The 22177-nt window shown below is 41.7% G+C and overlaps 1 protein-coding gene across 4 annotated transcripts in view; it reads left to right on the forward strand.

Moving 5' to 3' along the window:
• Window positions 1-22177, forward strand: part of PLEKHM3 (pleckstrin homology domain containing M3) — a 205454-nt gene that overhangs the window by 50508 nt on the left and 132769 nt on the right. For all 4 annotated transcript variants that reach the window (XM_050752639.1, XM_050752640.1, XM_050752638.1 and 1 more), the window contains one exon: window positions 214-1149. In XM_050752639.1, the coding sequence (XP_050608596.1) occupies window positions 214-1149 (936 nt within the window). The remainder of the gene's footprint in view (window positions 1-213; window positions 1150-22177) is intronic.

The raw sequence follows: 22177 nt of genomic DNA on the forward strand, positions 1-22177 counted from the left end.
GCCATCACACCCAGCCTGCTAATTAAAGTTTTTAGACTCAAGATTTCCCCAGCTATTTCTTGCCAATTAGGTACCATCTTGGGATTCTGCTACTTTTACTTTGTTTAATTTGAACCAGAAGACTGTCAGTCCCTGATCTGTGTGGTTTCTTGGGCCTGCCTTCTTATAACTAACTAATTCTAATTAATACTTTGCCTTTCTTTTTCTTTCTAGAACACAAGCAGACATTCCCAAACATTCTAAAGAAGGGTTACCTGGAGATTAGAAAGGACCATGACAGTTACTGGCAAAGCTGTTATGCAGAACTTTCACCTTACAACTTATACTTCTACAGCCTCGACAGCAGTGGGAATCAAAACCTCTATGCCACGTACCAGCTTTCACACTTCCAGAGCATATCTGTTTTGGGCAACCTGGAGGCCAGGATGGTGGATACTGTTTTGTATGACAACACTCAGCTACAGCTAAAGGCAGAGTCACCATGGGAGGCTTTGGACTGGGGGCAGAAGCTTTGGGAAGTCGTGCATGCTGCTGTGCCTGGTTACATGGGGCGGCAGAATGAGCTGACAATCTCACCAGGGCTTAGCCATCATGATGACTATACACAGTATCATTGTTTCCAGAAGAAAGCCAGTGGGCTGCTGTCACCGTCCCCTGTACTAGATAGCCCCAAACAGTACCAAAACATCCTCAAATCAGGGACTCTCTACAGGCTGACTGTCCAAAACAACTGGAAGGCATTTACGTTTGTGCTGAGCAGGGCCTACCTTATGGCTTTTCAGCCCGGCAAGCTAGACGAGGATCCACTGTTGAGCTACAATGTGGATGTGTGTCTGGCTGTCCAGATGGACAACCTGGATGGCTGCGACTCTTGCTTTCAAGTCATTTTCCCCCAGGATGTCCTTCGCCTCCGAGCTGAGACCCGACAGAGAGCTCAGGAATGGATGGAGGCTCTGAAGACAGCTGCCAATGCGGCCAGGAGTTCAGAGCAAAACCTGCAAGTCACACTGAGGAACAAACCCAAGGATCAGACGGGTGGGCATGAACTCAGGAAGAATAAACGCCAATCTGTGACTACCAGCTTCCTGAGCATTTTGACGACTTTGTCTTTGGAACGAGGACTCACTGCTCAGAGTTTCAAATGTGCAGGTATGAAGCAGATTTTCAGCCTAAAGCTCATTAAAGAACAATCCTGAACCCCACAATTGGAATTCACTTTAAAAATCCCCTTAAAAGGCTAGTCACAGCCACTTCCTGTTTATAGAAAGCATCTCTCCTCGAGGAGCTTACTATGTTAAAGCATCCGTCCATCCTTATCCCATGCTGTTGAAGTAAATAGAAGCAGCTATGATAAACCCCGTTGAATCAAAATGACTTGGCTAGAGCCTAACGAGACTAGAATTTAGGCTTCCTGAGTCGGACGTGATTCTATTCTCTCTGCCTTCTTGAATAAAGGTCACTGTGAATATGCATGTCACAAATTGTCTCATAAGAGACATTCAAGTCCAAAGCTGACTACTAAAACTCCTTAGGCAAGGAAAATGGCCACAGTCAGTAACTGTCATTGATCTTGACCTTGTCAAATCCTCTTAAGGTGAAATCTAGAAAATCAGTCTTGACAGAAAATGTGGGGGTGGCTAAAAGCAGGGTAGATGATGATTCAGCAGATGACCGCTGAGTCACTACGGGCTTATGCCCATCATGGGAAGCCCAGGGCTTCTGGAACTGCTATGTAAGGATGAGATGCAAAGAGGAGTTTGAGGTCAACAATCTTATTTTGTAAAAGCTTATTACTGCATCTTTCCTCTACTGCCCATTCTTCCACCTTTCCTAAAACAGTAAAATTACCAAAAAAAAAAAAAAAAAAAAAAAAAAAAAAAAAATTGTGCCAGGCACGGTGGCTTACGCCTGAAATCTCAGCACTTTGGGAGGCCGAGGCAGGTGGATCACTTGAGGTCACGAGTTTGAGGCAGCCTGGCCAACATGGTGAAACCCCATCTCTACTAAAAGTGCAAAAATTCACCAGGCATGGTGGCGGGTACTTGTAATCTCAGCTATTCAGGAGGCTGAGGCAGGAGAATCGCTTGAGCCCAGGAGGCAGAGGTTGCAGTGAGCCAAGACAGATCACACCACTGTGCTCTAGCCTGGGCAACAGAGTGAGACTTCATCTCAAAAATAAAAAAAAAAAAAAAAAGGTTTTAAAACTTCACTGAACCTGATCTAGATATCTGTTATAAACTAAATCAAATTATTTTCCTTTCATTAAACCCCAGTTTGTGACATTAAATTTACCATGAGAATGGCTTTAAATGGAAACCTGATTTGGAAGGTTTTAATTCAAGTCTATTAGATTTAAGTATGTTGTTTAAAAGTGATCAAGAAGCTCACCACCAGCCAAAACCACATTTAAAATTTTGTCCTTGCTCCTGCATTGAAAAAAGCCAAATAGGGGTGGCACATTGAAAACCCACGTTTTGAACTTAGGTTAGTTATGATGCTGGTCTTTTCTGTTGGAAAATAAATTACCCAAAGTGAGGATTGAGTGAATCATCCTTGCTTTGACTCAAGGACCTCAGTGACTGTGGACCAGAAACTTGCGGGGTGGGATTGGAGAGACCAGAAACACTGAGCCAGTTAAGAAGCTCTACTAGACCTGGCGTGGTGGCTCATGCCTGTAATCCCAGCACTTTGGGAGGCTGAGACGGGCAGATCACAAGGTCAGGAGTTTGAGACAAGCCTGGCCAATATAGTGAAACCCCGTCTCTACTAAAAATACAAAATTAGCCGGGTGTGGTGGTGGGCACCTGTAATCCCAGCTACTCAGGAGGCTGAGGCAGGAGAATCACTTGAACCTGGGAGGCGGAGGTTGCAGTGAACCGAGATTATGCCACTGCACTCCAGCCTGGGTGACAGAGTGAGACTCCATCTCCAAAAAATGAAAAAGAAAAAAGAAGAAGAAAGAAGCTCTACTAGTTTATATAGATGTATCTGTAGGTATGAAAGACCTGTATTAAGTCACCCAGATACTTTTGGAAAATGGTTTTGAAATAAGGAGATACTAGTTTTAGCAGTTTTTTAAAAAATAGACATTTCAGTGTTTTATACTAGTATATATTTTTTTAAGTTCAGGCATTCAATAATAATTTACTAAGTGCTTACTCTGGACATCCTGGAATTATGGTACACTTCCGTGGCTTTAGATTACAGATGTGGTCAGCAAATCTGTTGTGTTATTGGAGTAAGGAAGAACAGCTCAGCTTAGTTCTCAAGATGTGGAGATTGGAGTAGCTGAATCAAGAAACTTTCTAGTAAAAGAGGGAAGAAAAGCCTCAGGTATTTCACAAGAGGTATTGCCTAATTCACCTCCGTCTCAGAAGTGTGCCTTCTGATGGAGGGTGCACTGCCCATGCTCTGCACTGCATTCATAGCATTCCTGACACTCAAGAGGAAGGAAAAATGTAGGTAGAAGGTGCCATTCAGCAAGCTCATCGCATCCGGGAACTGGAGAAATGAAATCAGGAAAAAAAAAAAAGTGAGCAAAAGAGGGAGAAGGAAGCTGAGTAGAAAAGAACAGGAAACATATTATGGGCAGGAATAGAACTTTCTGGCAGCTGCCTTAGGTTCCATATAATAGGATGCTTCCTTTTGCTGTCTAGATTTTGTGCTCACTAAATTTGGCTTGTGGAGGATAGGTTGGATAAGGGTAGTAGTAGGGAATCAGGGGAGGAAGGCAGTCTAAAATTCATTTGCACTGCTCGACTTTTAACTTTGTGCTTTGGTTCGGAGTTCTGATGAATGGGGCAGAGAGAGACAGGTTTCTAATTTGGGACAGGGAGAAGTTGGTCTTAATTTGTATAGTATGGCACATTCCAAAAAAAAAAAAAAGGAAAGAAAGAAAAGCTGTTCCATTTATATACCCCTTCTTCCCTCAGAAAGTGCTATATTCAGTTGCTTTGTGATACTTGTGGTTTACCAGGTTGTTTTTGTACCAGCACTTGAACTCTGGATTTCTTTCTTTCTTTCTTTCTTTTTTGAGATGGAGTTTCGGTCTCATTGCCCAGGTTGGAGTGCCATGGTGCAATCTCAGCTCACTGCAACCTCCGCCTCCCAGGTTCAAATGATTCTCCTGCCTCAGCCTCCCGAGTAGCTGAGATTACAGGCATGTGCCACCACACCCAGCTAATTTTGTACTTTTAGTAGAGATGGGGTTTCTCTTTGTTGGTCAGGCTGGTCTCGAACTCCCGACCTCAGGTGATCTGCCCACCTTGGCCTCCCAAAGTGCTGGGATTATAGGCGTGAGCCACCGCCTGTGCCCGGCTGAACTGTGGTTTTCTAGGTAAGAATACTTTATTTCCTCATCTCCTGTAGGGGGCAGAGTCTCAAAAGAAAAAGGCAAAAACCTGTTAAACAAACTTCTAAATGTTTTTTAAATTACCTGGGAGACTGTTCATTATATCAGAGATTATTATAGCAGATGGAACGTTAAAAATTGATCTGTGTTTCTCACAAACACAGTTAATCTAAACCAGCTGCTTCTTCCTTTTGTACCTATGTCTTCTAACTTTGCATCCTCATAAAAACACACCTTCAGTGAAGAAGCTGGTAGCATTGCATGTTGATCTTCCAAAATGCCAAAATCTTCAGCAAATTGTTTTTGATGAATTTTGGCTTTATGTACTATTTTAAGGAGAGGCATATTCACTGTATGTCGTGGTTTTAGTGTGCCCCTTTATACTATAAGTTTTTATGTCTACTTAGTTCTTCCCCCTTTAAATAGTTTGGATGAATAAACTTTTAAAGTGGAAGATTGCACAGAGTAGCTCTTTATTATGATGTCATTTACTTGCTATTCAGGGGAGCCACAAATGTTGGCTTTTAAATCTACAAAATAGTGCAATTGGCCTTATTTCATTAAATTCTTTCTGTAAGTGAAGAATTTTCTATATCCTTCTTTAAAACTTAAACAGCCCCTGCAGAAAAAAATGGACCATGGTTATCCAAAAACGCCCGAGGTTATGGTTTTAAAAATATATGCTGATACATAACTGTATGTTTTAAATGTGTACTTGATTTTTGATAGTTGTATCTGATTATGCGTGACTGTTCCATGGCTTCCTCTGCAGCTCCAGGGTTGCACTGAGCTTAGGAAGTCCCAGCCATAGTGGTCTGCTTTTTTTTTTTTTTTTTTGAGACAGAATCTTGCCCTGTTACCCAGGCTGGAATGCAGTGGTGTGATCTCGGCTCACTGCAACCACCGCCTCCCGGGTTCAAGTGATTCTCCTGCCTCATCCTTCCTTGTAGCTGGGATTACAGGCATGTGCCACCATGCCCGGCTAATTTTTGTATTTTTAGTAGAGACGGGGTTTCGCCATGTTGGTCAGGCTGGTTTCGAACTCCTGACCTCGTGATCCGCCCCCCCCCGCCCCCGCCGGCCTCCCAAAGTGCTGGGGTGACAGGCGTAAGCCACTGCGCCCGGCCTCATAGTGGTCTTCTTGCTGTTCCTGGAACCTACTATTATCATGCCTACCTCTAGGACCCTTACACTTTTGCTAGTTCTACTTCTTGAAATTTGAAAACTTAGTTATTTCATTCATTATATTATTTGTTGTGTGCCCAGAAACTTGGAAGCACCTAGATGGGTCAGTGCTGCAGGAAAGCCAACATGGTCCTTGCCTTCATGAAATTTGCAGTCCACTAGGGAAGACAAGACATGAATCAAATAATCACATCAGTGAATGTCAAAAGGCAGCTGTGACAATTGCTACAGATGTGAGGCCATGCATTGGGTTAGAGAACTCTCAGAGATGGTGCCAGGTAGAACTATGTGAAATTGCAGATTTTCAGTCATTTTTGACCTATAAAAATAAAGACAGTTCAGATTACATTTAATGTTTGACCCTGAAGTCACAGAAGGTTCTTGAGCAGAGAAGCACTTGATGGGAATGGTATTTAGGAACAGTTAATTTGGTGGTACAGCTTTTCAGGGACACCTCTGTAGCAGCAAATGAGGCATGCTTCTTCAGTGAAATTACTGGTTGAGGTTTAAAATTATATTTGGCAATGAGGAATCTGTGCTGTTATAATATTAATGCTAAAACAAATGACTATACAGCTTATTAAAGTCTTTATGAATTATGTACCTGTATGTGATTCTGAATTAGGCTATTCACAAAATGCTCCGAAATTAGATTAAGGCAATAGCTCTGTTTTTTTTTTTTTTTTTAGTTTAAAAAAGTTTTAATTGACACAATATACATCTTTATGGGGTACACAGTGATATTGCAATACATATATATAGTGATCAGATCAGGGTAATTAGCATATCCATCATCTCAAACATTTATCATTTCTTTGTGTTGGGAACATTCAGTATCTCCCTTCTAGGTATTTGAAACTACATATTATTGTTAACTATAGTCATCCTACAGTGCTATTGAACACTAGAACTTGTTCCTCCTATCTAAGCAGCTCTGTTTTCTTTAGGAATTTGACATTTGTACCTACCTATTTGCACTTAATAGATACATGGTTTTCTTGGCACTAGCACACACACATATTTTTCCTAAAATTTCCCAGCAATCAAGAAACCTAGCAATTGATTACTATAATAAAAGGGCCCAGACTTGTTTCTGAGTGTGACAAGAGATGCAAAGCTCACCTTTGGAAGTGTTCTCTGTTTGACTGTTTTGTAATCTGGAGATGGAATTGGATGGCCCACTGTAGGGCAGTGTTCCCAATTCTGAACCGAATTTGAACATGTTAACAGCAAAGACAGCAAGAAAAACAGTGAGCCTGGGAGATCCTCTATGCCATTTTCACTGTGTCAGGTTTTATGGTTTTACTCCTTGGCTGCTGTTTAACCTCTTGGGACTGCTGTTGGTAATTACATCTCTCTGGCATTAAGAGCTTTTTTGCTTTCCTTTTTTTCCCTCCAACCCTTGGGAGGAGTAAACCCAAGAGGTGGTGGGGAGAAGTTTTGCTGTGAATTCTTCAGCCATTTAGTGCAAATTCCTGTAATTACCAGCATTGTGTCTTCTCTGAATGGCACATAATACAGCAGAAGCCATTCCTAATTGAGACCTTACAGGAGGTACAAATCCCCTCTTTGTTCAGGCTGACAAATTAGTGCCAGAAAGTGGCAGGGTCTGAGTGGGAATCAAAGGCAAGAAACACAAAGATGGAACTTAAGGCTACAGTAATAACCCTCTCTTGTCCTGAAGGGAAAAAAGTAATGACCAATGAAAAATGAAGTTTTTTTTGTTATAAATTCCCTTGACATGACAGCACCTCGGGGCTGCTCTATTTATTTAGCAAAAGTGATTAAATAGTAATACAACAGGGCTGTCCATTGTTTCCCTGGGTGCCCCCCCTTCACAGACCCCTGCTGCCTGGGCTAATTGATTGACAATGAACCTCTGATAAAGAAGTATGTTGTTAGGACCTGGGGTAGGGGGTGTGGGGGCATTTTCCTCCTCTTTGTGTGTTTGAGAGAGAGAGAGAGAGAAAGAGAGAGTTTCATTTTTGTTTGAATTGCTCTCTAGTTTTTCTTTGCCCCACCCCACCCCCTCTTTCCCTTCTTCTCTCTCTTGTCTCCCCTGCCTTATTTTCCTCCCTGCTTTTTTCCTCCCAAAGCTTTTCAGCGGTTGCTCCCAGCTAACATTCACAAACAGGTAGAGGGCAACTAGAATTGTAGGGCAGGCTTTCAATGAGTTTATCTTCGTAGCTAACTTCCTCTCCCTGTACTCTGTTTCAGCCTGAACAGCAGTATGAGAAGAAAGAAAAAGAGAAGGGGCCTGATTATTGGTGCTTTAAGGCCAGAAAAGTTGTGCTTTTTAGTTTTTTATTTGTGGGAACGGATGTCTGAAACTAGACTTTGCACTAAGATTTTGTCTTAAATTCCTTGCTCAACTTTAGAAAAAAATCTATGTACTAATAACATTTATATGCTTAGTGGGGGGAGTTGTGGAATAAGAAATAAAAACTCAAATTTTTAGCCTCCCCTTAGTAACCAAGAAGCCAAGATTAATTCTTCGAGGATAAAATCTGGCTGCTTTTGGTGTAACTTAGTCCTCCAAGGATGCTGTAAGTTGTGGGAAGATGACCAAAGGCTTCTAGGCAGATAATTAATAGCTCCTAGTTATATATGCTCATCTAGCTAAGCTGAAACTAAATCCCTAATTTAACTCTGTTACAGCTGCAAAAACAAATCATTTCAAGCTCCTATGAAAGCAAAATATATTGAACAAACATTATCGACCTTGCTAATACCACATGGCATTTCATATGATAAATGAGGGTGTATTTCTGGCAAAGGCCTGTTTTATGGCATCATTTCAACATAAAGGATACCTTTACCCTAGCAATACAAGCATCCTTGATAGAAAGTATGGGGTGGTTAATTACTCATTAAATGGCTGCCAGTCTAGAAGTAAGCAGTATTTCTGGTTTGGACCTAGTTAGTTACTTATTGGCTTCTGGGTAAATCATGTAGAATAGCAATTCTTCAGAAAAAGGGAAATTGAATTTGGGAACTTCTTATGCATGTGAGTCTAGGTGAGGAAAGATCTGTTGGTTTCTAAGTGCCCAGAAGGGTTATTGTGTATTATGCTCTTGAAAAACAAGAAGTTCTAGGGTAGCCAAAATCTGTTTTCATTCCCATGTGAAAAATTAGGGGGTCCTTTAGTAGCCAAAGTGCCAGATCTTCTAAGGAAATGAGAGGTAGAAATAAGGAAATTGACTTTCCTTGGTATCTCCAATTATTATCTTTACTATTATTTTCAAATTTGTCTCCCACTTAGAAGTAATAAGGTGAAGATTTATTAGAGTTAGGGAATAGGTATGTAGCTAATTGGGGGAGGAAAAGACAACAAAGGAAGAGTCAGATATACCCCTCCCCCAAACATATAAACAGCTTTGATACATGAGAAATGTTTAGTGCATTGTTGCTTCTTATGTTGTATTGTCTAAGTCATTTTCTCATTGAGTGTTTTGGATTGTTGTCTCCCAGAGGAGAAATCCCTAGGTATTTATGTGTGATAAAGGGCTAAATTTTATTTTTCCAACTTTGAATACAACCGTGGAGGGGTTGCTTATAAGTAAAATCCTTAAGTGAAGTTTTAGTTGGGGGTTTTCAAACCCCTCTGGTGTGCTACACCCACTCTGACAGGCACCTTGGGATATGCAAATAAGAATGAGGTGCAGATTGTGCTCTTCAAATACTTACAGAAACACCCAGCCCCGCAAGGCTATGGAGGGCTTGAAGGGGGTGAGCTGAAGAATGGGACAGGGTGACCAAGGGTCAAGCCATCATGGCCAGTGGCTTGGAGACCATTACATCCTTGTCTCTGCCTTATGTCAGGGAATCTGTACTAGAGAATTTGAAAGCTAAAGAGCTAAAGTGGCCCCCCCGGCCCCCAACTCCACTTTAAACTTTGTCCTTAGTTCCCACAGAATTTAACTCGGGGAAAATCTCCTTGGCTTTTGCTACCATCTGTCAAAGATAAAACTTTCTGTTGTGTGTTCATGATGTAGTAGGTGCTCTGGGAGATATAAGAGGAAGTGTAGTTGTGGTCTGTAACTCCCAAGACTTTACAGTCTGAGGGCACACAACAGAAATTGAGGAATACTGGATAAGTAGGTCAGGTCTGTGCTGTATAGCACTTAGTGTTCAGAAAAGCATTTGGCAAAGCCCTCAAAACAACACACATACTACAATCTCTGTTAACTTGGGTTATCAGAGATTGTAGTATGTGTGTTGTTTTGTGAATAATTGGCAGTTTTACTCAACGATTGTTGTCTAATGGTTCCCTCTTAGTCTAGAAGTTTGTCAGTAAAGGTACACAATAATAATGAGAAGCAGCACAATTTAGTAATTAAGAGCAAGGATTCTGGAGCCAGACCGCTTGGGTTTCCAGTTCTGCTCACGAGCTCTGCGATCCTAAGTAAACTGCTTAACCTCTCTGTACCTCCACTGTTTCATCAGATGTGAGAAAATAATCACATCTGCCTTATTAGTCTGTAGTGAGAATAAATTGAGTTAAAGGACTTAGAACGCTGCCTGGCACATAGTAAGTGTCGTATAAGGCTAGCTGTTATTATTAGGTTTGTACAAAAGTAATTGTGGTTCTTGCCCTTACTTTTAATGGCAAAAGCCGCAATAACTTTTGCACCAACCTAATGGTATCTGCTCACTTACACTATAATTACCTGGATAAAGATACCATAGGCATACTTATCAAATTTGCAGCTATCACAAAACTAGTTTGGAGAGCTAATATGTTGAATGACAGAATTGAGATTCTGAAATGTAAGCTAGAGGATGGATCAAAACAAACAAGATGAGATTTAGTAGGGAGAAGTAGTCCTCTATTTGTATTCAGAAAATTAACCACAAAGATAGAAGGTAGAGAAAACCTGAGCTAACAACAGCCCATGTGGGCATACAAATGAGGCAGCTGTGAAGCCAGGATTTATGTTGCATAGCTACATGAAAACCTTTTACAAGACTGGTGCAGTAGCTCACACCAATAATCTCAGCACTTTGGGAGGCTGAAGTGGGAGGATTGCTTGAGGCCAGGAGTTTCAGACCAGCCTGAGCAACGTAGCAAGACCCTGTCTCCACCAAAAAAAAAAAAAAAAAAAAATAGCCCAGCCTGGTGGCTGATGCCTGTAGTCCCAGCTATGCAGGAGACTGAGGTAAAAGGATTACTTGAGTCCAGGAGTTCTAGGCTGCGATGAGCTATGAACATGACACTGCTCTTCAGCCTGGGTGACAGAGTGAGATCCTGTCTAAAAAAAAAGAAAGAAAAGAAAAGCTTTTACAAAACCGGTCCAGAAAGAAGAGATAATATTCTCACTGCTATCTGCCCTGGCCAGATCGTATCTGGAAACTTGAGTTATGTATGCTGTACTTTAAGAATACACATCCTAGGCTGGGTGCGGTGGTTCACGCCTATAATCCCAGCACTTTGGGAGGCTGAGGCAGGTGGATCACGAGGTAAGGAGATCGAGACCAACCTGGCCAACACAGTGAAACCCCATCTCTACTAAACATAAAAAAAATTAGCTGGGCATGGTGGTGGGCACCTGTAGTCCCAGCGACTCAGAAGGCTGAGGTAGGAGAATCTCTTGAACCCAGGAGGTGGAGGTTGCAGTGAGCCAGGATCGTGCCATTGCACTCCAGCAGCCTGGGCGACAGAGCAAGACTCTGTGTCAAAAAACAAAAACAAAACCAAAACAAAAAACCACACACATCCACATCTATTGATGTGTGGTAGTGAAGGAACTAAAAGCCATAGCTTGCAAATCAATGTAACCTCGAATAGGGAAGACACAAGTATTATCCCCTCATATTTGAAGGCTGTCACTTACAGGAGAAAAGAGGGTTACTATGTGTAATCCCATTGGGCCAAGGTAACAAAAATATCCAGAGTGGATTGGATTTTTTTCTTATTTAAGAAAACTTGATGGCCATGAGTGGGTGAAAATGAGTAGAATGGCAAGAGGCCTGGAATTTTGACCTCAAGACAAGTCATTTAATTTGTCTGTTCTAGAGTTTTCTCCTCTGCAAGATAGAGATTTATTCATTCAGCCTTTCTGCAAATGTTTATGGAAGCCTTACTATGTGCTAAGCACTATGCTTTCTGCAGAGTGAACAAGGCAATCAGTCTCATTTTGTGTCCTTACAAAATTTGAAAACTGGAAGCCAGACAAATAAATAAGTAATTGTAACACACAGTTGAACTCAAAGATGTTAGACTTTCCTTCCAACTCTTCCACCTCTGTCTGGCATATTTTAGAGGGACCGACTTTGGTCTGTGTGGTTCCTTTTATCTCTCATTTTGTGATCCTTTGAATGTCTATAGACGGTTAGAGAAAATGAGATTAATGTGGTCCTTCGTTTAAACCTTATTTAATAAGGAATACCTTTTTCCTTTAGGGAAGAGAACTTAAACTAGTAGAAATATCAGTTGACTAAGGAGACAGGACATAGGAATTCTTTTCCTGGCTCTGATGTCTATCATTAAATAAATTACTTTTTGCAGTCTAAGTTTCTAGGCCAGGAAATAATTTTAAATAAAAATAAATGTATAAGAAGAATATGAATACATATTAAAGTAGTAATGCAAGTCTATGGAAGAAGAATGTTATATAATTTGTGTTTTAAACTATTTCATATCCTAAAATTCAAAGAGATTTGATCACATTATATAAGTAGGCCCTTTGATTTTATAGGATATAAATTTGCTTTTTTGATTTATTCCTGGTATTCTCATCATAGAAGTCACATGTTGGTCTTTGATATGTTTCAGAAGAATAAAATCATTTTGAATTTCAGAAGATACAGATCTTTTGATGGACCTTCCTGAACTTCATAGGCCATAGCTGTGCTGTCGTTTTTTTTTTTTTTTTTAAGCCGTTCATTTCTCGTAGTCTTTGTTGCTATACTTTGGTCTGGAAAGTTCTTGTCCCTTTTTGTAGCTTCCTTTTTGGTTAACATTGTTCTCATCATGTGTTCATTTCCGGCGTAACTTCTAAAGAGAGTGTTAATGTACCATTGGATTCCACATTGACTTCAAAGTTTTTATTTACTGACCTTTCGCTGGGAGAGAAACTGGTGTAGGTACAGTTTTAAGATAGACTTGGGTAGGTTAAGATTCTCCTTAATTTCTAGCTAAGTTCCTTGAAAAACTAAGCTTTTCATGGACCTAAGAATAAAAGCCTGAGAGGTTTTCTAAAATCTATTATACTCCCTAAAGACAGAAACCTGCTTAAGTGAAAAACTTGCCATTTTAAAATATATCACTAGGTAAAGAAATCTAGTAATATAGCAGTACCAATTTATTTCTTGCATTAATATTTTCATCTAATCATTTATATATTCAGCAAACTTGGACCACACACAGTCCCAGAAATTGAGGTGTAGGGGTAAAGTACAGGTTAATTTTGCAGTAGGATAGATGCCTGTATGTATGCCTATCCATCTTTTTACCTTGAAATATGTTAACATAAAAAAGTTTTAATTAAATTACATTAATAAAAAACCAAAGAGCGTGAAACTCCTTCCCTTTTTTCAGGTGAAAAATGGAGCAAGCCTGAAAAGCAGTGAGATCAGGAGGACAGCTGATGTTTGACCATGTTGATTATGGTTCTGGATTGTACTTTGTTGAAGACTTCTGGGTGTGAAAAATCTTTTACACCCCTAAAGACATTTTTGCAAGACTTTATTGACTGCCCTCCCCTCCACCCCTAATTCTAATGCTCCAGATATAATCGAACATTTATCCTTTGCAACCTCCCTTCCTCCACTCTAACGGACTCCTGTCATGGGCCTATGACTTTGTGTTTTACTTTTGTGAGGGCAGGGCCCCAGCACCAGTGTATCTACCCCAGGATCTCTCAAAGTGTGATATGAGTACCATTTACATTAGAATCATGAGTGTGATTTGAGTAGGGATAACTGGACCCTTCCCGAGACCTGTTGAAATCAAAATCTCTGGGATTTTTTAACAAGCTTTCCTATTGATTTGTGTACATACAAAGTTTGAGAAACAATGGTTTGGCCCATAGGATGTTCCTTTTTTTCTTTTTTTCTTTTTTTTTTTTTTGAGACGCCATTGTACTCTGTCACCCAGGCTGGAGTGCAATGGTGCAATCTCGGCTCACTGCAACCTCCACCTCCTGGGTTCAAGTGATGCTCCTGCCTCATCCTCCTGAGTAGCTGGGACTACAGGCACGTGCCACCATGCCCAGCTAATTTTTGTGTTTTTAGTAGAGACAGGGTTTCACCATATTGGCCAGGCTGGTCTCAAACTCCTGACCTCAGGTGATCCGCCTGCCTTAGCCTCCCAAAGTGCTGGAATTATTAGGCGTGAGCCACTGCGCCTGGCCAGGATGTTCTTAGTGAATGGGTCAACCCATACTTCAGTTTTCTGTAGTTTCTATAGGCACATTTCCTTTAACTATTTCTTCTACATATATTTAATATGTTAGCCATTGGGGTATCAATCTGCTGAAACATCTCCAGGTTTCCATGTTTTCCTTACATTCTGGAAATGTCAATGATGTTCTGACAGGGTCTACCTGGTAGCGAGTACGAAGAAAGGAAGGAGTTAGCCCGAATTCAGCTTCCTTTTTAATACATCCTAATGTCATGCCTAATTTTTATTTTATACTCGGTAAACATAGTTGGCGTTTGAGTTTTGAGATCTCCTTTACCTCCCTCACTTTATTTGCTGCATCTGGGTCATCTTTCACCAGGATGACCATAGTGGTCTCCTAACCAGTTTTCCTGCTTTTATTCTGACTTTTTCTAAATCTTGTCTCAACTGCAGCAAGTGTGATCTTATTAAAATTCAGATTGACCCCTGGTAGTCCTCTCTTTACAATTCTTCAGTGGCTTCCCACTTCTTTTGGCATGAAGACCAGCATCCTTAGTGACCCTGCCCACCCCCTCAGTTTCAACTCTCGCCTTCTTGCCACTTTCTCCCTTACACACTGTTCCAGCCACACTGGCTTTCTTCTGTTCCTCAAATGCACCACTTTCTGCTCACCCACCTTAGAGCCTTTGTATGTGCAGTTGCCTCCTCAGAGTATTGCCATCCCCAGCACGACCCGCAGCTCATTCTTCAGGCCACTAGCTTAAATGTCACTTTCTCAAGAACACCCTCTCCATCCCAGCACACCGACTTAGGACCTATCAGATTCTCTCCACTGTAATGCTCGAACTGCCATCCCCACACCCACCATTAGGTTTCCTGCTTTCACCATCTTTTCTAGGAATCCTAGGTTGGAGTCATCTGTAGATACAGTTAACATGTTTCCTATTTAGCAAACCAGTTACAATCTTGCAAGTTTCCAGGCACTTTTTTTTTTTTTTTTAATTTTTGACTGTAGGACCTCTTAGAGCCTTTATTCTACTAATGTGAGATAAAAGTATACAACATTTCCTAACTTACTTAACCATAATACCCTCATCTGCAGGACTAGGATTCTTCAGATATAAGGTACAATCCCCTACTCTGGGCAATGCACTGTCAGAGTTTATTTGCATGGTTTATTTGCACATAATCTGTTTCAACTCCAATTGGATACTGCAATTCAGTTCTGGCGCTGACCACCCAGAATTAGCACAGACCTGGCAAATTAAAGGCTCAGCCCTCCACAAGACTGCTCCCACTTCAGATGCCAGCGCAAGTTCAGGGGTTCCCAGGACACCTGCACAGGGACTGACTGGCTACAAATCTGAGGGTTCCTACCCCTCCTCAGGTTTGATAATTTGTAAGAACAATTCACAGAACTCAGGAAAATGCTATACATACAATTGCAGTTTTATTATAAAGGATAAAACCCAGAAACAGCCAAATTAAGAGACTCAGAAGGTAAGGTGTGGGAGGGCCATAAATGCACCGCTTCTGTGCCCTCTCTCTGTGGAATCGGGCTGCATCACCTTCCCATCAAATTGATACGATCCTCAATGAGGAAGCTCCTCTGAGCTTCAGTGTCCTAAGTTTTTACTGGGGCTTCATTATGTAGGCATGATGGATTGAATCATTGGCCATGCAAGTGAACTTAATATCCAGCCCCCTTCCCCTTCCTGGAGGTCAGGCTGGCTCAAAGTCCCAACCCTCTAATTGCATGGGTTGGTCTTTCTGTTGACCACCCCCCATTCTGAAGCTATTTAGTGGTCCACTATGACTCACTGTTAGCAGAAACTCAGGTGTGATTTTAGGGGCTCGTGAATACCAAAGATATTCATATCACTTGGGGAAATTCCAAGGGTTTTAGAAGCTCCCTGCCAGAGATCAGGGACAAAGACTAGACAAATTGTTATACAATAGCCCAGGACATTGAATGGACATTTCCACAGCAAAAATGGAACCTGGATGAAAGGAGGATGAATGATGGATATGATTCCTCCCCAGAGAATGAGGAAGCTTTGGCCTACTTGCCCTGTTTCCTCATTTCCAGTCAGCTATTCCAACACTGACAGCATCCACCTGGGGAAGGGAGATTTCTGGTGATATCTTTTTGGCTGCTTCTGGGACCAAGCAGACAAGAAACTGACCAGCTCTGGACTGCTCAGCCTGTCTGCAGCCCTCTCAGAGCCCCAACTCAGAGTGGTGGGATGATGGGCAGGCACACTTAGTGACTCTGTGATCTCCACTATCTAACCCAGATATCACTCTTAAATCTTGGCTAAAAATAGAGGGTGTTTCTTTCTTAAATGGATATAAAAGGAACCACAAAATTGATTTTATTTATTACCTTTAACTGCAAAAAAAAAAAAAAAAAAAAAAAAAAAAAAAATGTAGTACTTACCATATACCACTTCCAGAAGGAAACTAGGATTCTAAAACCTAAGACATATGGGTTTGTATCAATTTCCAAAAGATTGAAAAATCACATTCTAACCAGGTATATACCAGTGTACCAAGGATTGTGTCTTACCCATATTTTTTCTATGAAGGAAGTAAATAATGTAGGGCTGAACCAAAAACTTTGCTGAAAATTGCTCCCTTTTAAATCAGCAGACTTGTACCTCTGACACAGAGGATTGACTTAGTTTGAGTCTTGGTCTCCTTCTCCATCTTCATCAATAAAGATGTTTTTCTTGAGCCCCAGACCAGACAAAATAATAGACACATATGATGTAGTGGCTGGGAGGCATCCACACTCAGTGGGATAAGTAATAAATTAGGAGCACAAGAGCTCGGTCTTCTGTTTATAGTTCTGCCACTGATTTATTATATGGCCCCAAGCCAACCTTTTCACAGTCTTGTGGGTCAGCCTCTTCAACACTCTATTTTGAGGGAAGATTAAACTGTCTTGACTATGTACAATTCAAATGTTACAAAATATCAGTTGAACCAAAAGTGACATATCCTAATTCAGTAATTAGTACATCACTGCAATTTTTTCCCCCAGAAACTACAGGGAGGCTTCCCAAACGATCTCTTAGATAAAGAGAAGTCTTATTATGGCCTAATAATGGATGGAAAACCTTTGGGAAAATGACATTTCTCATCCATTGTTAGGATAGGGAGTTTTAACTTGAGTAAAAGGTGCCTGATAATGGTAAAGGTTTCCAGGCAGCCCCTTTAGCCCAACTTTCCTGTGTGATCTTCGTCTCTCAATAATGTCACCCGCCGACATGGCGTCTGAGTGCCTTTCCCTTTCCTCTCTACTCCCATTATTAGATGCTGTCTGTGTGAGCCACCATCCTTGCAGGAGTTTTACAGGTTAATAAATGAATAATACCTCTTCTTTCTTATGCCAAGAGACAGGAAGATGGGGATTAAAATATCACATATATTGCTTATAGATCACATTTATTTTGTAGAGTGGACCCCTAAATTAGATGGACTTACCTGGCCACAGCTGGAGTCCTGAAGGGCATGATGTCCTCTTACCACAGCAGACAGAAACCTGCTTCCTGAAGGGCATGATGTCCTCTTATCACAGCACACAGAAACCTGCTTCCTGAAGGCCATGATGTCCTCTTACCACAGCAGACAGAAACCTGCTTCCTGAAGGCCATGATGTCCTCTTATCACAGCAGACAGAAACCTGCTTCCTGAAGGCCAAGTTGAGCATGCCTGGGTCCTTCTTCTTAACTCGGCAGTCAGATACCTAATTTCTCCATCTGTGAGGAGAGTTGGATAAGGGACGGGGAGAGAAGCTAGGACTATCACTCTGGGGAATTCCCCAGAAGCAGGAGTTCCAGATAATAGGAGTTTTCCGCTTGTGTCTTGCCTACTAAGTCTAAATAACCTGATACAAATAGCTTATCTGCAAATACTAAACATATAGTTAAAAGATTAGCTTTGGAGGTGTTCACAAACATGTGCTTCTAAGGAGATAGAAAAGCCTGGAAAGAAGACAAAAAGGAAAAGAATAAAGGAAGGGAAAATAGACCAAGACAGTTCCTAAACCTGGTACAACATAAAGAATTTGGTTGGGGTAAAAATGAAGAAATTCAAGCGTGGATTTAAAGGAAGCTGATGAAAGTAATCTTTTTCACTTTGAGACTGTTCCTAGCACTACTCAGATCCACTCTCATGACTTTAATTTTATCAAATTGTTATCATTACCAAAATGGCTCAAGTAGAATTACTCTAAGAAATGCCGTCAGGGTTTTTTAGGAGGTTTTAGCAAAGAAGAGGACAGGTTTTGTTTTAAGGATACTGTAAAGTTCAAAGAGATGAGATTCTTGTAAAATATGAGGAAAGAGAAACAGGCATTAGGAATGGGGAGTGGCGTGAAAGAGAAGTCAGAAGGGACCCTGGTAGGACACTGTATGTGATAGAAGCTACAGAGTGGAGGAGACTGATGTAGGAAGTGACTTCTAAATCCAAGCTCGGAGAAGATATAAGTTCCAGAAACAGTAAGAAAAGACAGGTTGCTTTTCAGGTAACCCCCAAAAATAATCTGAACCTTTAAGCCAATAGGAGGTTCTTGGCCTTTTGAAGCAATCATAAAAGAGAGATGTAACTGGGGAATCATAAAAAGAGTGGTGGTTTAATATAATGCTAAATACCAGGGGAAATCACTGTAGAAAATGTTAAGTGCAGCATACATTGGATTCTCTCTGAGGCAAAAGTGTTCAGAACAGGACTGGGACTAGGGTAAGGCAAGCGAGGCATGTACTTTGAGTACAGAATTTAAGGAAGTACCGAAAAACTCTTAGTAATCAAGATTTTAAAAATATGTTGATATGATATTCTTTTTTTTTTTTTTTTTTTTTTTTTTTTGAGACAGAGTCTCGCTCTGTCTCCCAGGCTGGATTGCAGTGGCCACATCTCAGCTCACTGCAAGCTCCGCCTCCCGGGTCTACGCCATTCTCCTGCCTCAGCCTCCCGAGTAGCTGGGACTACAGGCGCCCGCCACCTCACCCGGCTAGTTTTTTGTATTTTTTTTAGTAGAGACGGGGTTTCACCGTATTAGCCAGGCTGGTCTCGATCTCCTGACCTTGTGATCCGCCCGTCTCGGCCTCCCAAAGTGCTGGGATTACAGGCTTGAGCCACCGCGCCCGGCCTCTTTTTTTTTTTTTTGAGACGGGGTCTCACTTTGTCGCCCAGGCTGGAGTGTAGTGGCGTGATCTCAGCTCACTGCAAGCTCCGCCTCCCGGGTTCACACCATTCTCCTGCCTCAGCCTCCCAAGTAGCTGGGACTACAGGCGCCCGCCACCACGCCCGGCTAATTTTTTTGTATTTTTAGTAGAGATGGGTTTCACCATGTTAGCCAGGATGGTCTCAATCTCCTGACCTCGTGATCCACCCATCTCGGCCTCCCAAAGTGCTGGGATTACAGGTGTGAGCCACCGCACCTGGCCTAATATGATATTCTTTAAAAATAAAAATTAATGTAAAAAGTCCATGATGAACAAAATATAAAAGCTTAACTAGAGACAGGATGAGAATTCCTGATTTCTCCTTTTGTTTTGGGTTCTAATATGGCTTGGCATTGGTTCAGAGAAACATTCCAGTAAGATAGTTTATTTATTTTATTTTATTTTATTATTATTTTTTGAGATAGAGTCTCACTCTGTTGCCCAGGCTGAAGTGCAGTGGTGCAATCTCAGCTCACTGCAGTCTCTACCTCATGGGCTCAAATGATTTTCCTGCCTCAGCCTCCTGAGTAGCTAGGATTATAGGTGGGTGCCACCATGCCTGGCTAATTTTTGTATTTTTAGTAGACATGGGGTTTCATCATGTTGGCCAGGCTGCTGTTGAACTCTGGACTTGAGGTGGTCTGCCCACCTCGGCCTCCCAAAGTGCTGGGATTACAGGCGTGAGCCACCACACCCAGTCGAGACAGTTTATTTAATTAGACATCTTCCTCTGAAGCTCTCAGTACTCCAAGTAGCCCAGCCCAGCATTTGTCTTGTTTCAAGGATGGTGAGGTTGACCTTCATTCCCTATCTGGGATTGCAGGAGAATATATAGAGAATCCTGGTAGCCCCATGTTGAAGATAGAACTGATAGAGAAAGAGGGAGATCAACTGTGACAAGAAGCATTCTTTCCATCCACCACTAGCAGCTTTCATGTCTGAAATCAGCTCAGCCAAGCCCTGATTATGCACTTGTTTTTCGAGTAACAGTTCTTGTTGAGCAGTGTTTCACCAAAATTAATTTGTGAAGAAAAGAGCCAAGCTTGGAGCAGATGTTACTAGCAGGTAGTCTAGTGGATGATGGTGCCTCTTTTTCATGGCACTATTTAACCTACCAGCATAAATCATTTTTTAAGGTAAGAAAGTAGAACTGGTGAAAGGGCTTTTCCTCCTCCCTGTAATAAATGGTATATCCATTGCTGGCAGAGAAAAGTGAGTGAGTAGGGTCAGCATACTGATCTCTTATTTTGCCCTGTTGTCTTTCTGTTGTCATAGGGTTTTTCCAACAGTGGCACTATTGACATTTTAGGCCAGATATTTCTTTGTTGTGGAGGGATGTCTTGTGCATTGTAGGATAGTTAGCAGTGTTCCTTGCCTTCATCCATAAGATACCAGTAGCTCACCCACCCACCCTACCAAAAATGTCTGCGGACATTACAAATATCCCCTGTTGGGACAGCAATCTCCCCTGGTTGAGAACCACTGTGCTACCAAAGGTCAAGGCCTACCAATGATGTCTTCTTTTCTTCATCCAGCTTTTTCTCACTTCTTTGTAAATTAATAAATGTCTTCTGCTGAAATAGATGTTGATTATTTCTACCACATAATTTTTGTTGTCGTTGTTGTTGTTGTTGTTGTCATCGCCCAGGCTGGAGTGCAGTGGCGCAATCTCGGCTCACTGCAATCTCAGCCTCCCGGGTTCATGCCATCCTCCTGCCTCAGCCTACCGAGTAGCTGGGACTACAGGCGCCCGCCACCATGCCCGCTAATTTTTTGTATTTTTAGTAGAGATGGGGTTTCACCGTGTTAACCAGGATGGTCTCCATCTCCTGACCTTGTGATCCGCCTGCCTCGGCCTCCCAAAGTGCTGGAATTACAGGCGTTGTTTTGTTTTTTGAGACAGAATCTTGCTCTGTCGCCTAGGCTAGAGTGCAGTGGTGCATTCTTGGCTTACTGCAACCTCCGTCTCCTGGGTTCAAGCAATTCTTCTGTCTCAGCCTCCCAAATAGCTGGGATTACAGGCTCCCGCCACCACCCCTGGCTAATTTTTAGTATTTTTTAGTAGAGATGAGGTTTCGCCATGTTGGCCAGGCTGGTCTTGAACTCCTGACCTCATGATCCACCCTCCTTAGCCTCCCAAAGTGCTGGGATTACAGGTGTGAGCCACCGCGCCCAGCCACCACATAATATTTTATAATCTGAGACCTCTGCATCTTAGGTAAATTTAAGTAAAAATAGTAGGTTATAAAAACAGGACCTTCACCAACCATCATTTGATATCAGGTATATCAAATGCTTTCGGTAACAACTAATAGAATATACAGTTCAAACTGATTTATACAATAAGGGGAATTATTCTCAATCACCTGAGATTTAGGCATCAGTAGATCTGGTAGCTCAAATTTTTCGAACTTTTTTTTTTGATTAAATGCTTCAAATAGCATTTTCTCCCCCAAACCATCTGCTCCTTTTAATTGATGGATTTCTCACAGGAGTCACAGGCTTGAAACATCATGAGCCTCTTTAACAGTCCCTTCGCGTGCCCCCAGCATCGGTCAGTTGCCAGATCATCTGCAGTTTGTCCCCATGCTATCTCCTTCTCTTTCTCTCTTCCTGTTTCCAAGACCACCACCTAATCAAGCTCAAACTGGTGCAGTAACTTAACTAGTTCCCTCCCCTTCCAGCTTTTCTTGCTAATTAATCTTTTCAAAGCGTACATTGCAGCTGGTCATGGTAGCACATGCCTGTAATTCCAACACTTTGGGAGGCCAGGGCGGGAGGATAGCTTGAGGAAAGGAGTTCAACACCATCCTTGTGCAGTATAGCAAGACCCCTGGGTCTCTGCAAAAAAAAAAATTTAAATCAGCCAGGCGTGGTGGAATGCACCTGTAACCTTTGTTACCCAGGAGGCTGAGGTGGGAGGATCACTTGAGCCCAGGAGGTTGAGGCTGCAATGAACCATGATTGCACTACTGTACTCCAGGCTGGGTGACAGAGTAAAACCTTTTCTCCAAATTTTTTATTTATTTATTTATTTATTTATTTTATTATACTTTAAGTTCTAGG

This window comes from Macaca thibetana, chromosome 12, assembly GCF_024542745.1.
Source record: "Macaca thibetana thibetana isolate TM-01 chromosome 12, ASM2454274v1, whole genome shotgun sequence".
NCBI lineage: Eukaryota > Metazoa > Chordata > Mammalia > Primates > Cercopithecidae > Macaca > Macaca thibetana.